Below are 17,520 nucleotides of genomic sequence, written 5' to 3'. Positions count from 1 at the left end.
CTCATTTAAAATAACCCGCACCCCTTCAGGGGCACAGCGTATTGTTGCACGAAAATGCTTTAGCAAATCAAGTCCCATAATATTATCTGGTGTATTTGGAGATAATAGAAACGGACATGGGGCAATGAATTTATCAATGTGAAATGTAAGGGGTTGAGACAATGGGCTTAGAGAAGGTGTTCCATCGAACCCTATTGCAGTAATTGTTTCGCCAGACAGGGGAGCCCTTGGAACCAAGTGTTTGGACAGAGCGCTACGAGTAGCTCCTGTATCAACCAGAAACTGATCAGTAGAACCCAAAACATGTGCTGATATATATGGACCCCTTTGATCGACTGGTACTTCAACCGATTCCACACCCCATCCTACGCATTCCTATGCATATCTATTATTCTGAGACTCAGTGTTCTCTCCTTCAGCTATCTGATATTGATTTCGTCGATCAAAAGTATTATGTTCAACCTGACCACGACCCCTCTCTTCAAACCTACCACGATCATTCGCTCCACCTCTCGGTCCTGAATAACTATTCCGTGACCTTCCACTTCCTCGACCCCTCTGACTACGCTGTTCACGAAGTACCGGACAATCTGCAACCCAATGTCCAAACTACTTACAATATGCACACTGATCCTCAGAAATGTCAGAACGAGGGGGATACGCAACATACGATCCTCGTCTACCCCTATCATTCCCTCTCGATTGCGTAGCATAAACCTGAGCCAACATCACCTTCGTCTTTAAGTCCTTCGCTTTCTTATCACTACTTTCTTTAGCCTCCAATTCCTGTCATTCATAATACTGAGCCATAGTTAATAAAGAAGCGGGCGTTGCAGTGGTCCATGAACTTTCACTAGCTTTTAACCGTTTTGCAATCTCCGGTAGGAGATTAGCCACATACTTGTCTACGAACAAGTGCCTGCCCGTGTCCTCTGTTAATAATTGACCACTGTAATCATGGAATGCCTCCTCAAAACGGGAAAAGAAATCAGAGACCGATTCGTCCGACTTCTGTTTACAAGACGCCAATACTGTCCAATCAATTTTCTTAGGGGGAACAAGCGTTTTTAATTTATTTAATATAGCTGTCGGTAAATCTAAAATCAATTGACACGGCTTGCATGCAGGTTCCCTATCTAAATCAGCTCTAGCTATGTCCTTCCACTCTGCACCTAAAATCGCTCGATCATCAAACTTACGAATCGCCCTCCACATATCAGGAGGCAATATCAATCTAAATAAAAGGTCAATATCGACTAACGTTATAATGCACGAAGAAATAGCGCCCTCCACACCTTCATAGAAAGCTGCTGGATTTTTACGGGGGTCAGGCAAAGCATTCTTAAGTGCCATAACATCTGCTCTATTCCATGGCGTATAAACCCAATTATATATAAAATAGCCCTTTGCATCTTTAGGCATCTTATCATCATCCGTACCATCCCCTTTAGGAGGGACATACAAAGGCGCAGCTTCCCGCATAGGCATAACATTAACCGCAACACTCTTATCTGATCCATAGATAGGGCACTCTCTGGAATTTTCCGTCGATCCAGACGCTGATGGATCCGATGCCTTTTTCGCCGCTCACAATCGTGTCGCCTCATCCCGTAGCAGAATCAACCGCCGGAAAAATTCATCCGCCTCTGAAAGAACAAAAATACCTTTACGAAAATTCTCACGACCAACTGATATATCTTTAGGTTCCAACTCAGGAGATTGCTTCCTAAACCGCTCAACAACTTCACCTGCAACATGATCTAAAAAATATAATCGTTCCTTATCAGACCACTTACTCATAAGATCATCAACCCCTGAAACAGTTATAGCATTGACATTAAGTTTACGGGCAACCGAACGCAATTCCGTCATACGCTCGGTAGGTAACCTGGTACGCTGTTTATCCTGATTATCCTCGTCCGATTCCTCATCCGGAGCCGTAGGCTGAACATACGGAGGCGGGCAACGATCTAACAATGAAAAATCATCTAATTCATTAGTAAGGACAGGATAAAGAAGACGTCGAATAGGAAACTGACCATTAACTTGTAAATTACGTTCTCGACTCTCTTTCTCTTTCTGTTCCTGCAATTCCTTCTCCTGCAGCTGTAAAGCTTTATCCCGAGCAGCCTTTCGCTGCTCTTTGTCCGCCAAGGCTTCTTCACGCTTCATTCGTTCACGCACCGCTTTCTCCCACATACGCACACAATCGAACATATCCTGTCTAGACCTGCGCTGAAACAAACATTGTTCCACATACTGAACTTTTCGTAGGTCAAATGACCCATGTAGTGGCCATTGCAATTCACGATCAGTTTTGGTATATTTGTGCCATAATGTGCTATACATAATGGGAGGAAGGCCAAATTTAATGTACATTTCGCGATTAGGAGTTCCCTCTGGGGGAGCCGGCTGAGATTCATTTAATCGATAATTGGTACCATTTCCAAAGCAGCACATTCCTCGGAGTGTGCTGAGAACAGGCATGTTCAAAATATCACGAAAACGTGATATTACCACAAATGGCACTTAAATGTACTTTACGCACGGTGTGCCGTTCAAACAAATTCAAAATCAGAGAAATATCCCTACATGCCTGCCTATGTGAGGTGCACTCCACATATAATTCAAATCATAGGTCCAAACGTTAGCTAACTCATACAAATTCAAATTCAAATTAAAAAAGCCACAGTAAGTGTCAATAGACTACCTTACCAAACATAAGCTTACCAAATATTTTCAAAAGTGTCCAGATTTCAACTGCCAAGTTTCGTAACCGAATCAGCCAAACGGGCACTACACGACAAGCCAAACGATCAGGATCTCAGTCGAAGACCGGCGCCACCTGGAAGGTCAGATCAGAAGGAAAGGAAAAAACACCGTGGGTGCCAAGACTCGGGTCACTCAGTGGCAGCGTACGCGTCCATAGCGAGTTTCCAATCCTTCGTCGTGACCTCTCCTTCTGGCATCCGAGTCGCCGATGAGTCCCTTCGTGGTCGCCAATTGAGGTATCAGGTTCTGTCAGGCCTACATACTCTGCAAAAACTCTCGAACACCATATAATGGAAATTGGCACGGAAACTGGAAATGCAAAAGACAAGTTTATTAGGACCCCATGGGGTGGTGGTACATTCCTACAGCACCCTTCGGCAATGCAAGAGTATCACACCGAACATCGGTGCGCGACCTCTTTTATACAGTTTAACAGCAATAAAAAGGTAGGCGGTATACATTTGAACAGTTTTAGGTACATATAAGGACATTTTTGGAACATAGCCAGCATGTGGGAGGGGCTTAATACCACTGGTCAGTTTGGGGAACATTCCTAAGGAGTGACCACTCGTTAGTCCAGAGATCAGATGTACGCATGCACGAGACTGACCATTGCTAAAAATAGCCTGTTGCTGGGCAGGGTAAAGGTTCATTGGCATGGAGGAAGGACGAAAGGGCACGCTGACCACGAGGCCGCATGTTCAGACAAAATGGAAGCCACCAAATACAAAATGGCCCCCGAACATTTGGTCAAGTTAACAGTAAGAGCTCGTGTAGCTGAGCTAAACGCTAACTCAGGTACTGCCAAATTACGACAAGGGGGCACCACGTGTATAACTGATGCGTTAAGGCATTGTATCAAACATGGCCTGCACAAATAGAGTGAAAACAGTTGCAGGTATAATATATTAAATCATTAACATATATTATTTATGCATCATAAACAGTCATAATGTAATCAGTAAGTAACCTCATATAATTGATTGATGCAAACATATTACAGTGGCGGGGTAGATCAAGAATGGTGGAGAGACAATTCTGGGTTACTGGTATATCGGCATTAAGTCCATAATGACCTGCACAATTGTGCAGAAGAACCGTAGTCATTACACGCTGCAAATAGTGCAAATACAGTACAGTGGCAGGGTGGATTAATAGTCACAGTATGATTGGTAAGTATCCACATATAATCAATTAGTGCAGATACATTACAGTGGTTGGGTGGCTTGAGAATGGCAAAGAAACTACATTTACAAATATACACATAAGTTAATATTCAGCAATGGCATGGGCAGCTAATGGTACATCAATACATATTAGCGTTTTTGTCCGTCGTTGCTTTCAGTAGAGTCGGCTCCGATGCTCGTGCCCTTCTGTCGCCGCTGCCTGGCTTCAGCAGGGCCCGCGGGAGAGCGCAGAGAAGGTGTACCCCACACCTGCCCGGAGAGAACCAGAAGCCAAGCTCTCCTCCCCCCCCTTTCCTGTGTTCTAACTATATTTTCACCCCCGTCGTTTCGTACACCCGCTACGTCAGAGTGGTGCCGATTCATGCAGGTTCTGCCTGTGTATTGGCGCTCCCCCATCTGGCTGTGCACACCCTACGCTTGTCACTCACTCATGCGCACACACGAGGGGGGAGCACGTACAGGGAATGAGGGAACATCGGCAGGGACACTAATACTTTAACATGGCAACCACACTCGGGTCTTTATGAACACTTAAGTCCTTTCTATTTGTTCAGCTAATTTTACGTCACATGCTACTGCTACGGCAGGATTCTGATTATTAAGGATTCGAGTATCTCAGAAGCCGGTTAGCGTATCTAGCATCAGAAAGGAAGATTTGAGGACTTTTCCATCCGTTTTATCATAAGTTTGAACTAGCTCGCACAGACTTATTAGTGCATCACCCGCCATTCTTTTTTTTAGTACGTAATTGTCACACATTGGTATTGTCTTGTTTCATATAGAGAGGGGGCATTTTTTCGAACTATCTTCGTTTTGCTGTTCTCGGTCGTCCTACCTGACAGGTGAGATTCATCACCGTACTCACTTTGGTGACGGGTCAGGGTTAACATTGGATCATGTGTCAGTTTCAGACCGCACTTATTATTTTTTTGACAGGGTACATCAGTACTGTTTCCGCTTTTCGATGGCTGACAGTGACTCGCCTAGCAGTTTGACACTTGCGATGTTCTTTGTAAACACGGCAGGTGAGCCAAGTCTTGTTCAGCAGGTTTATTCTTATCCAGCACTTAGTTCTATCCAGATTGTTACATCTCTGATATTTATTTCAGATTTTCTATTCAGATTCTCATAGGTATTGTTGGAATACTAGCATATGAGCCTCAACCTAGAGTGACAAGGTACTTTTCTGTTCCACCGTGGTTTTTGTTGTAATACCAGGCACGTATTCACTTCCAATCAGCATGTTGTGACTTCCTTCGTACTAATGCACTGAAAGCTCCATTGACTTCTCGAGAGGGATAATAAGGTTGTTTACAACAGAAGTAGTGGAACGTGTCACATGTCACGTGGGGACACTTGGCAGCTATTAATAATGTTTTTAGGACAATAGAGAGTTTCGCTTTAATCGACCCCTTTTCCCAGATGCCCCTTCTAATTTGGACGGGACCACTGACTGCAGAGAAGGAATTGTTTTCCTGTGGCCATTGATGGCTGCCCTTAGGCCTGAGTGGCAGCCTTGAAAGACATTAGCAGGAACGTGGCAGCGCCTACTTCCCATTTCATCTGCGAAAAGTCCCGGCTGCAGACTTCCTGCAGCAGAGAATTAGAATTACGTGGGGGAGTCAAAAGTTTGGAAAGCAGCCCTGATTGTCAGTGGAACGGTTAATAGACGCGCAAAAGGCAAGGCACCCTTGGTCTGGGCTGGGTGGCACGTGTGTGTTATCTGTGAGAGTTCCTGCACATTTAAAAGTATCTGAGGTTTGGCAAAGTACCTATTCAGAACCCAAGGCTAAGAAACCCTGCTCAGAAAATGTGCAATGTCCCTAATTGGTGAGCAGCAAAGAATTGTTTTTTTTAAGTCTCCCGCTCGTCAAGGGCATAAGAGATAGGGGGGGCCAGGGTCAAGCAGGAGAGTAATGGACTCTATCATACCCTGACTCTAGAATGAGGTATATCTGTATGAGCAGTACATAAACAATTAGCTCTGCATATACATTCTTTTGGGCAACATCAATTTCTATCAATCTCTTCAGTTGATATCTTTGTAGGTATGTGTATGTATATACCGCAAGCATAAATGTGGATCAACATAACACTCTGCAGTATGGTGGTATTGGAATATGGTACAAGTTTGTGTGCATCAAGTGAAGATTTAAAACAATTACACATTTCACATTTCAAAATATTTTAAGTCTTTTTCTTCCTCCTCCAAATAGGCAAATTCTCAAATACTTCACATACAACCTATGGGAAATGGCATGGCTTTTACTGAAGATATAGCCAACACAAGCTTATTCAACTGCATATGAATTGGCAAACATCATGCACACAGTTATAAATCTGCAAACATGTAGAAAATAGAAAAATACAGTTTACAAACAACTATATAACCACTCCTAATATTGCTTAACAAGAACAAGAAGGATTACAGTAAAAAACCCTCAAGGTTTGTCAAAGTGGGTGATTAACGGAAAAACTCTCACCTGCTATGTTAATCTGAGATTACATGTAGCAAAATATCTGTCTATCGCCTCTAACACAATGCAATAATGACCAGTTGTTAAATTGGCTTAGCAAATATTTTTCACAATGAATAAGTGAGGCCTACTGCCTTTGTCATAACTTTTCATAATAGGTTGATCAGACCTAATGTATCGGACATCATTTTTCCCAGTTCAGCAATCAGGGCTTTAGTTTATCACCATAACCAACAGAGTTCTACAGATTTAAGCATACACTTTTCCACAAGCAACCATGAGGCACACAGTCATAAAATTAGAAAAGTATACACAATTACAGTTGGCTAATCAAAATACAATCTCTCCTAGGTGGACCTGAAAAAGGATTCTCATAGAGCAAATCTTCTACATCCATGGTTTGTCACAAGGGGTAACCAACACCAACACCTGTGCCTACTTTGGTAATCTGTGAGATTCAGTGTACCAAAATACCTATCTGAAGGCTTTAGTATAATAAGGATCCACCCTTAAATGCCTATTCACTTTAACATATACTGCCTGTTTTGTAACATTTCTTAAGAAACAAACCAGGCCTAAGCAATGATCAATGGCATGGCACGGCAGAGGCACTCATGGCTAAACTGTGCGCGCCTCTACAACGCAGCCCGAACAATGAATGCATCTGAGCAACGCATTCTTTTATCACACATGCCTTTTTTTCCACACAATCTCATGGTAAAGGCATGATTGGTAAAGGGATGTGTGTTTAAGCTCACACCCCAGCCCCTCTGTCCTGAGCCATAAAACCCTGGCCCCTGCCCTATAAAAAACCTGACCCCCCCCCCGAGCCCTAAAAACTACTGCGCCCCTAAAACCTAAAATTACCCTGATCCCCTCCTGCCCTGAACCCTAGAACCCTGGCCCCCGCCCTACAAACATTGTTGTATGGTTTATGGGCCTCTTTTTGAGTGCATGTTAAGTTAGCATGGCTTATTCGAAGTTTAAATGCCATTTTTCCATTTTGCTGCTTTTGCACACGACACTGCTTAGCTGTTTTTGCTGGCTTAGCTTGGATGAAGGTATATACATTGGAAAAGGGTTGTTTTCGGCATCTCTAGACATACATCGTATCCCCAGTCTGTACAGTGAGTGCTAAGCCGCCAAGGTTATCATAACGCAAGCCTGTTTATTGGCTTGTCCGTGTAACACATTCTAGAAACAACAATTTGGAAGCAGCAAGCCGAGAAGGATTCTGGTGCCTTTATCATAGCACACTTGCCAGAATTGCACACACTTGGAAGATTCCAGGCATGCAGAGAGACTAACCGATCCCGATGTAATTTACACTTACTGAGCGGACAGGTAAATGGGGTCCGACTAAGAAAGCTCAAGAGACCTTCTATAGTTTTATAATACATACTTCCTAGATAGGGAGGGTGTTTTAAATAGGCGCTTTTATCACATGTTTGCACTATCATTGTAACATGATTCCTCCTTTTGTATTTCATGGAAATGTAACCATGCTGTCTGTATTATTATTATCCATATGTATGCTGATGTTGATTAAAATACTGCACTTGAGATCGAGTTGTTAAAATAAACATTTTAACCTTACTGTGTCTCTATTTTACTCCCGTTGTGGACTGGTATGAACGTATAACAAAAGAGTGTTCTCACTTCCCACCATTCCTGAGATGGTTCTAAGTCGCATGTTCTAGGTTGTTAATCATTGGTTTCTTTGCTATAGGACGAAGAGCTAATGTGACACTGATTGCCTGTCTAGTAGGGGACTTTGGGTACTAAGGTGAGTTTTGGCACACCCTAATTCACTGAGGTCCTAAGTCTCTGTGCACAGTTCTGTGTTTGCGCAGAATCCCTGTTACATGCCATAATGCCGGTACCAGAACAGTCTATTTCATGAGCAACTAAGGGACTCATTAGTAGATCAAAATCCAGATCAGGAGACACCGTGTTGCAGAGACACAAATCCAGGGCCCATTCGAATTTACAATCCAGGCAATGAAAAACAGGCTGCACGCAAGTGAAGAAAGAGAACCGGAAGGTTAAACCATACGCTACACTTAGAGTCGCCATAGGCAGTGCTCCATAGTATTCTAGCATCCGGTCACTGAGATGGAGCAGCCGGGACGGAACGTCTAGGGGCACATACAGTGCATCCATTTTGCAAAAAACAAAACAAAAGCAGAATGCCGGGGGCCCAAAGCCAGGAGCAAGGGGAAACCACCAAAGACGCTCAAAAAAATCGAATGAAGAAATGCAGGGATCACACCGAATATAGTCTGAAATGAGGTAACAAGGCCAGAGCATACTACTTAAAAAAAATGAGCCATGCCAGTAGTCGATGAGGCATTCAGGATTGTGTGGATCAAAGCACCAAAGTGCAAGGGCAGGTCTGTTTTTAATAAAGCATTTACTTATGTACGAGTATTTGCAACGTGAAGGACTAATGTCTCACGCGCAGATGTAAGGGGAACTTCCTTCTGAGACAAAAAAAGCACTTATTCTGCTCATCTTGTTGAACTCTGCTTTCAAAGTCGGAATCGAAGGCCAGATGGAAGCATCAAGCCTGCCATGTGGAGGAGGGAACAACACATACTTGTAACAGGTAACACGCTGGGAAACGGTAACAATGTAAGCAATACCGGCGAGCAACCCACAACACTCTTCATTATTTAATACCAAATAACTACCATTAGCAAGCAGCGTGAATGTTGGTGTAATGTCCGGGACTGGGGTGCCTTTTAAAACACACGCTAAATTTGGTGCAAGCACATTACAAGAGCCATGCAATTTAAGATTTCTGCATGTCAATGAATGATCGGGTGTAGAGACACAATCTTCACCATTTAAAAACAGTTTCTTACCATCTCTTAAACTTCTGTAAGTGAATGGGAGGTTCCAAACTTCATGAAGGAATGCTTCACCTAGGGGCTCAAACCTGGCTATAGCATAGTGTTTCATGCAATTCTCTAATTTAAAAAGAGAGAATGGTAAGGTTATTAACCCGTGGATAAGCCAAACAGCTGACTTCGCCTCTGCTACAGAAAAAAGCAACGGTTCTAATTTTTCAATATGCAACAGGGAAAATGTGGCATCTTTCATTGACATGAATTGTTGTTTCAAAGTCAAATTAAAAGGCAGAAATAACAAGCTTGTGTTCATGTAATCCCATGGAACACGACCAAACTGCATGACAGAACGTAATTGATTTTGCCCATGATACCACACTGCAACATCTTCTTGTACAATATCGACCACAGACGACACAATATTATCTAAAGTGTAAATTCGGGAACAAAGGGTGTTAATGCTATTGTCTACCACAGCTAGCACTTTTTCTAAATTAGCTTGATCTATAGCTCTAAGCCTAGAAGCAGCTTCCATCTGGGACAGTTACCAAACTTCATTGTAAGCAGCATATATCCATCTTTTCGATCTGCCACCCGCAGGGCCCTTAACAAAATCATTTAAATCGACAGATTCAGTGAGTTTGGACAAATGCGACTTGACAGATGCTAAGGATGAATGTCTGAGCCAACTCTGGCACAACTTGCCAACAGAATAGGTGGTGACTGAATGGTGAGTTTGAAAACGGGGATCAACTCTAACCGCCCTATAGCAAGGGGTCAGACCCAGAAAGTGGTGCTGGCAGGAATCTGTACTTTTTTGACCTGGGCAACAAGCCTTCGGGATTAATGCTGGGAACATTAAAAGAGGAATTACTAAGCAGTGCCTGTATTTCACTTAGGGGTGTACTGGTAAAATTATTCCAATGAGGGTATGCACCCAAATCAGGAAAGGAAGGAGTGTTTAATTTTTTAGAAGTAGCCGATCCAAAGCATGTCGTTTGTGAAATAGTGTAATTCAGAAACAACATATGGTTCGGGATGAGACAAGCACGATGCAAAGCCTCAGTGCCTTGCACTTGCCAACTTTTAGAACCCCAAACAGATTTAAGATCAATAGTATCTCTCCACAGTTCATAGCCCCCAACAGCCAACTGGTCTATAAAGGACTTCGAATAAAGTAATTTGGTGTGGGTAAGTCTAACCTTGGAAAATGACTCTCCAGGCAATTTAAAATAAAATGCATTAGGGTTGGATTGATCAAAATCAGTAAATAAGGAAAACTTTTTCAGAAACATTTTAGAGATGCCTTCCACTTGGGTGGGACAATGTTCCCACTGTGTGAAATTAACCATGCATCTGAATGAGCCAGTCTTATGCAGAACATGATTACCAAAATGCTGGTAACAGTACAAATCGCCATATATGTAGATTCGAAATATAAATCTTCAGCATCGAAGGCAGCATAATATTTCAAATCAGAAAGCAAAGCTTCAACTGCTTTAACATCCCAATCATCAGAGCGAATATTCTGTTTAACCACATCCCCCAGAGAAACATGGAGTACATTGGGAACATTAATAACCTCTGTGGGACCATGAATCTGGAACTTCACAGCAACCCATACAATCCCATCTAAAACGGGCCAAGCAGTTATATTAACATAAGTCTGGTCCCTCTTCATGATATGTGAAGAGGAGTGGGGAGCTAAAGTTCGATCAATCACTCGATTTGACGTTCTTTCTTCAACATAGTGTCCATTGATATAATGAAAGAAAATATACCACAAATCCTATGGACATGAACAAAAAAATTTCAATCAGCACCAGCCAAATGTAAATCCAAGGTGGGATCAAAAAATGTTTTTTAAACCAGGCAACAAAAAGTGAAACTTTTGAGGGGTCTTTGATGTGGATGAGCCAGTGTCAAACAAGCATTTGCAATGCAATAGGTCTCGCATTTGCGAGAGTTTGAGATATTGGCATTGTAAATGACAATGCCTTTTATTTATGCGTTTGAAAACATACAAGCTGTGCATAAACAAGCACTTTGTACTTATAGTCCTTGCTTATGAGAAGCAAGACTGGCAGTCTCTTCGTACAAAGTGCGAGTATATGCACCGCTTGCACGTTGTCGGAGCAAGTGACTAAAAGGCATTGTCATTTACAATGCCAATAGCTCCAACTCTCGCAAATCCAAGACCTATTGCATTGGAAATGCTTGTTTTGCAGGCATTGACGACCAATTCTAAGGCTTCCCCCAGAGCAAAGCAAGACTTAGGGGCTCATTAGGATGGCGGACGGAAGAGCCACCGCGGCCCTGTAGTAGGCGGAAAAAGCCTTTTCCGTGTCCGCCTGCCGCGGATACTCCGTCCGCCATATCAGGATAGGAAAACGTGTCAAATTCCCGTCCGCGACGGGAAAGCACGCTCCGCCGCCGAACTACACACGAGAGCGTGGCGGACGGAACACATCCGGAGGCCACGCCGTACGGACTGACGTCGAAGACCGTCCTCCAAATCAAGATGGCGGAAAATACACATAAAACCGCAGCGGAAAAACAACCTGTCTGAACACGGCGGAATCCCCACTGCGAAGACAGGTGACATAGCAGAGATACCCACCGCAAGCTGACCAACACCATGGACCCAGCGCTACACGCTTTCCCGATGCTCTTCGCGATCCACCACGTCCTAGTCATGGCCCACCACGGACGACGACGCAGGTAAGGCACAAACCATTGGCTGTCTGCAGGGGAATACCAGTAAGGGACGTGACGTAGGGAGGGGGAGTGTCATGTTACCGAAACCACTGATGAGAAGCATATACAAATACACATTAGTAGTACGCAAGCAGGAATGACAACGACAGACCACGAGACCTGATAGACAACCTTTATTGTACAAAATAGGGGTAAAATCACAGTGTATGCGTGAGCATGGGCAAAGTGGGCACCACAGCAGCTACATCATTGGCAGTCAACGAGAGGGCAGAATGCAGTATCAGAGCATCAACAGGGCATTGTGCAGTACAGAGCAGGTACATCATTGGCAGTCAACGAGAGGGCAGAATGCAGTATCAGAGCATCAACAGGGCATTGTGCAGTACAGAGCAGCTACATCAGAGGCAGTCAACGAGAGGGCAGAATACAGTATCAGAGCATCAACAGGGCATTGTGCAGTACAGAGCAGGTACATCATTGGCAGTCAACGAGAGGGCAGAATGCAGTATCAGAGCATCAACAGGGCATTGTGCAGTACAGAGCAGCTACATCAGAGGCAGTCAACGAGAGGGCAGAATACAGTATCAGAGCATCAACAGGGCATTGTGCAGTACAGAGCAGGTACATCATTGGCAGTCAACGAGAGGGCAGAATGCAGTATCAGAGCATCAACAGGGCATTGTGCAGTACAGAGCAGCTACATCAGAGGCAGTCAACGAGAGGGCAGAATACAGTATCAGAGCATCAACAGGGCATTGTGCAGTACAGAGCAGGTACATCATTGGCAGTCAACGAGAGGGCAGAATGCAGTATCAGAGCATCAACAGGGCATTGTGCAGTACAGAGCAGCTACATCAGAGGCAGTCAACGAGAGGGCAGAATACAGTATCAGAGCATCAACAGGGCATTGTGCAGTACAGAGCAGGTACATCATTGGCAGTCAACGAGAGGGCAGAATGCAGTATCAGAGCATCAACAGGGCATTGTGCAGTACAGAGCAGCTACATCAGAGGCAGTCAACGAGAGGGCAGAATACAGTATCAGAGCATCAACAGGGCATTGTGCAGTACAGAGCAGGTACATCATTGGCAGTCAACGAGAGGGCAGAATGCAGTATCAGAGCATCAACAGGGCATTGTGCAGTACAGAGCAGCTACATCAGAGGCAGTCAACGAGAGGGCAGAATACAGTATCAGAGCATCAACAGGGCATTGTGCAGTACAGAGCAGGTACATCATTGGCAGCACATGAGAGGGGCTAAGTGCATCAACAGTCCATTGCACAGAACAGGTCCATCACAGGCAGCACATGAGAGGGGCTAAGTGCATCAACAGTCCATTGCACAGAACAGGTCCAGAGGCAGCACATGAGAGGGGCTAAGTGCATCAACAGTCCATTGCACAGAACAGGTCCATCACAGGCAGCACATGAGAGGGGCTAAGTGCATCAACAGTCCATTGCACAGAACAGGTCCATCACAGGCAGCACATGAGAGGGGCTAAGTGCATCAACAGTCCATTGCACAGAACAGGTCCAGAGGCAGCACATGAGAGGGGCTAAGTGCATCAACAGTCCATTGCACAGAACAGGTCCATCACAGGCAGCACATGAGAGGGGCTAAGTGCATCAACAGTCCATTGCACAGAACAGGTCCATCATTGGCAGCACATGAGAGGGGCAGAATGCAGTATCAGAGCATCAACAGGGCAATGTGCAGTACAGAACAGGTACATCAGAGGCAGTAAACGAGAGGGCAGAATGCAGTATCAGAGCATCAACAGGGCAATGTGCAGTACAGAACAGGTACATCAGAGGCAGTAAACGAGAGGGCAGAATGCAGTATCAGAGCATCAACAGGGCAATGTGCAGTACAGAACAGGTACATCAGAGGCAGCACAACTACGTGTCCCTACCAAACCGTCACAGGGACCACAAGAGTGCCACGCAGTTCTCAATGGACACACCATGTGAACTAACATTTGAGTGAAGTGTACAGCACCTCACATCACAGAATCAGGGGGACTGCGTGAACTACCTGCCTCGGACACACTGGCAGCACCAGCAACAGGAGTGTGAGACACAGACACAGCCCGAGTGACACACACATGGGCCACGGACCCAGACACACTGGCAGCACCAGCAACAGGAGTGTGAGATACAGCCACAGCCCGAGTGACACACACATGGGCCACGGACCCAGACACACTGGCAGCACCAGCAACAGGAGTGTGAGACACAGCCACAGCCCGAGTGACACACACATGGGCCACGGACCCAGACACACTGGCAGCACCAGCAACAGGAGTGTGAGACACAGCCACAGCCCGAGTGACACACACATGGGCCACGGACCCAGACACACTGGCAGCACCAGCAACAGGAGTGTGAGACACAGCCACAGATGTAGTCACTGACACGTGAGCCACTGACCCAGACAGACTGCCAGCACCAGAAACAGGAGTGTGCAACACAGCCACAGATCTCCTAACTGACACGTGAGCCATAGACCCACATACCCTGCCAGGATCTGCAACAGGAGAGGGCACAACTGACACTGTGCCACCATCTGATACACGAGAGTCAACTGCACCAGCGCCACTGGGACAACTGAAATGATGAGCCACAGGGCTGTATGGGCCAGGAGGCAGGGTGGGCCTGGGAGCTGGGGATAGCTCACCTAGAGCCAAATCGGGGTTGGCAGGTGTCAATGGTGTGTGTCTGCGTTTCTTAGGGTGGTGTGAGTGCACCCTGGACAGGACAGGACTGCCAAGTGGTGGGGACTCCAAAGAATCACCACCCAGCATAGGTGGAGCAACTGCTGCGGGGGATCTGGTTTCGGGGGACGTGCTGGAGCCTGCTTGTCGTTTGCTCTGTGCCTGCCGCCTGGACTCGGAATGATGTGTAATGGGGGATGCAACAACAGGGGACACCCTCCTCTGCTTCTGACTGGCCTGGATGGGAGTGGAGGTATGGGGGGACTCCGCCGCGGAGACATCAGTGTTACGTTTAGTAGAAAACATCAGCCTCAGTGCAGCTAGGGGTGAAGTGTGCCTGTCCTTGATAGCGCCATTGTCCATGCCAGATGCCTTGTCCGTAGGATGTGCCTTATCCTTAGGTGGAGTGTTGTCTCTGGATGTAGCCTGTGCCCTGCTCGCCGCCCTGTTCCTGCCAGCAGACTTGTCGTCTGTGGTGCACCTGTCTCCAGCAGACACCTGCTGTCTGTGTGTGTCCCTGTCCTTGGGAGAGTCCCTTACCTCTGCTGTGGGCCTGCTCTTGGGAGTCTCCCTGCTCTTAGTAGGTGCCTTAGTCTTCTCACTGTCCTTGGGAGAGTCCCTTACCTCTGCTGTGGGCCTGCTCTTGGGAGTCTCCCTGCTCTTAGTAGGTGCCTTAGTCTTCTCACTGTCCTTGGGAGAGTCCCTTACCTCTGCTGTGGGCCTGCTCTTGGGAGTCTCCCTGCTCTTAGTAGGTGCCTTAGTCTTCTCACTGTCCTTGGGAGAGTCCCTTACCTCTGCTGTGGGCCTGCTCTTGGGAGTCTCCCTGCTCTTAGTAGGTGCCTTAGTCTTCTCACTGTCCTTGGGAGTGTCCCTTACCTCTGCTGTGGGCCTGCTCTTGGGAGTCTCCCTGCTCTTAGTAGGTGCCTTAGTCTTCTCACTGTCCTTGGGAGTGTCCCTTACCTCTGCTGTGGGCCTGCTCTTGGGAGTCTCCCTGCTCTTAGTAGGTGCCTTTGTCTTCTGACTGGCCTTGTCCAAGGAACAGTCCATGGACATGTGACTATCCCTTGCCTTGGGAGTACCTTTCGTGTTGAATGGCTGTGTAGCTCCGGAAGGCATGTCCCCCAACAACACTTGTGGATCCTGTGTGTGTACTCCAGTGCATCTGACGTCGTCTACGTGAACAGATTTAGCTGATCTAGGGGATGGGGTCTGTGCCCTGCGTGCCCTGACGTGCTGTCTGACGCTGCTTCTAGTGCAATAAGCTGTATTTGAGTCCTGCTCAGAATAATCACTACCCCCTGAGACATCCAGCGGTGTAGATGGTGAAACACAAGTAGCACCCTGTTCGTTCGACTGTACTATTGCAGACGACACACTGCTTGCCAATGACTGCACTGTCCTGTGTAGACCTGCAAGATCGCCATGCATCCCTTCCATGAATGCCACCACCTGCCCCAACTTCCTATCATGGTCCTGGAAAGCATTTGTCATATTGGTCTGCCCCACACACAGCTGTCTGAGCAGATCAACGGCCTCAGCACACAGTGCATTTTGGCTCACCGTGGCAGGGGCAGCGGTGCCTGCACCGAACGCCACTCTGCTCCCCCTACTCCTCCGGCCACGAACAGTACATGGTGCAGTTGGCGGAAGTGTGGGCCCTGTGTGCTGTCTTACGACAGAAGGTGGTGAGTGCCCACTCCCAGTCTGTGACAACAGTGCAGGCTCACCCAGAGTGTCCGACGAGGAGGACGATGGCGTCTCCACATGCGAGTCCTCAGGGACGGTCCTGTCCCCCTCTCCGGCGCTGGCCTCCTCCGTGTCAGTCTGCGTGTGTGCGAAGTCTGAGCCGGACTCATTTCCTCGGCTACTCTCCACCGTCTGTGGCTGAGTGTCCTCTGTCAAAGCTGAAATGCACAGAAAAGATGTGTGAGTCATGGGCACACTCACGTACAGAAGGAACAGGATAGCCAAATCACATAGCAGACAAAGGTTTAGGAGCCCTCATCCTGCACATGGCCCACCCCTACCAGTCATCCTCACATTTTCTGCCATGGGGCCATGGACCACTAGGGGATGTGCTTTTACACTCAACTACTAAGCAAGTGGCGTGTCAACATGGCGGACCTGGATGTCAAATGAGTACCGCCCAATGGGACCAAAAAGGCATCACAGGCATACATACGCAACACGGAACTCAATAGTGTGTCTGTGCACCAATACATGCATAGCACTCACAGGTTTCCTACACAGACAGTATGCTCACCGCTAGTTTGCTGTCGATCGGCACTCAGACGTTCGGCCAGTTCAGGATGCGTCACTGCAATGATACGTTGCATGAGAGGGGTCATGGAGCGTCGGGCCAGACGGGGCGTCCTTGGAATCAGGCCCAGTGTTACTTCCGCTACATTCTTGCTCAGCCTGGAAATGTCGTCCCAGCGTTTGTGGCAGTGTGTATGTCGTCTGTTGCACACCCCCAATGCCCGTACTTCCCTTGCTATGCTCCTCCACAGGTCCTTGCGAAGGTGCAGCTTGACCTACCATGATGGGAGACAAAAGGGTGGAAGTCAGTGGACAGGTGGCCTGTCACACACATAGGGGCAAGACGTTACTGTCAGCAGCCATGCACAATCAGGAACATATGTCTAGCCCACACTACACAGCTAAGATAGAAATAGGCCTGATCATTTGGCCCCCTCATGCACACCAACATGTCCCACACTGCACTTACCACCCGTCCCGGTGCGCCGTAGAGGCGTCCATAGTTGCGGAGTACACCGTCCACGAGGACATCAAGCTCCGC

At 46.6% G+C, this 17,520-nt stretch overlaps 1 protein-coding gene across 1 annotated transcript; it reads right to left on the bottom strand.

The window, feature by feature from the left end:
- Nucleotides 1-5,456: 5,456 nt before the first annotated feature.
- On the bottom strand, nt 5,457-17,254 carry LOC144820182 (uncharacterized). The gene is made up of 3 exons (XM_078677797.1): nt 16,984-17,254; nt 15,681-16,624; nt 5,457-5,549 (listed from the first exon to the last, which is right to left on the bottom strand). The coding sequence occupies exons 1-3, from the start codon at nt 17,066-17,068 to the stop codon at nt 5,457-5,459; spliced, it is 1,122 nt and encodes a 373-aa protein (XP_078533923.1). The 5' UTR covers nt 17,069-17,254.
- Nucleotides 17,255-17,520: the final 266 nt, after the last annotated feature.

Source organism: Lissotriton helveticus, chromosome 2_1 (genome assembly GCF_964261635.1).
Source record: "Lissotriton helveticus chromosome 2_1, aLisHel1.1, whole genome shotgun sequence".
Lineage (NCBI taxonomy): Eukaryota > Metazoa > Chordata > Amphibia > Caudata > Salamandridae > Lissotriton > Lissotriton helveticus.
The sequence above is the reverse complement of the archived record's forward strand: the minus strand, read 5'-3'. Positions and strand labels throughout refer to the sequence as shown.

Excerpts from the sequence above, each read along its gene's own strand:
- LOC144820182 (XM_078677797.1), bottom strand. The coding sequence starts at position 17,068 with ATGACCCCTCTCATGCAACGTATCATTGCAGTGACGCATCCTGAACTG. Across the intron at positions 16,625-16,983 it reads CGATCGACAGCAAACTAGCG|CTTTGACAGAGGACACTCAG; the intron begins GTGAGCATACTG and ends TGTGCATTTCAG. Across the intron at positions 5,550-15,680 it reads AGAGCAGGCCCACAGCAGAG|GAAGTCTGCAGCCGGGACTT; the intron begins GTAAGGGACACT and ends TCTCTGCTGCAG.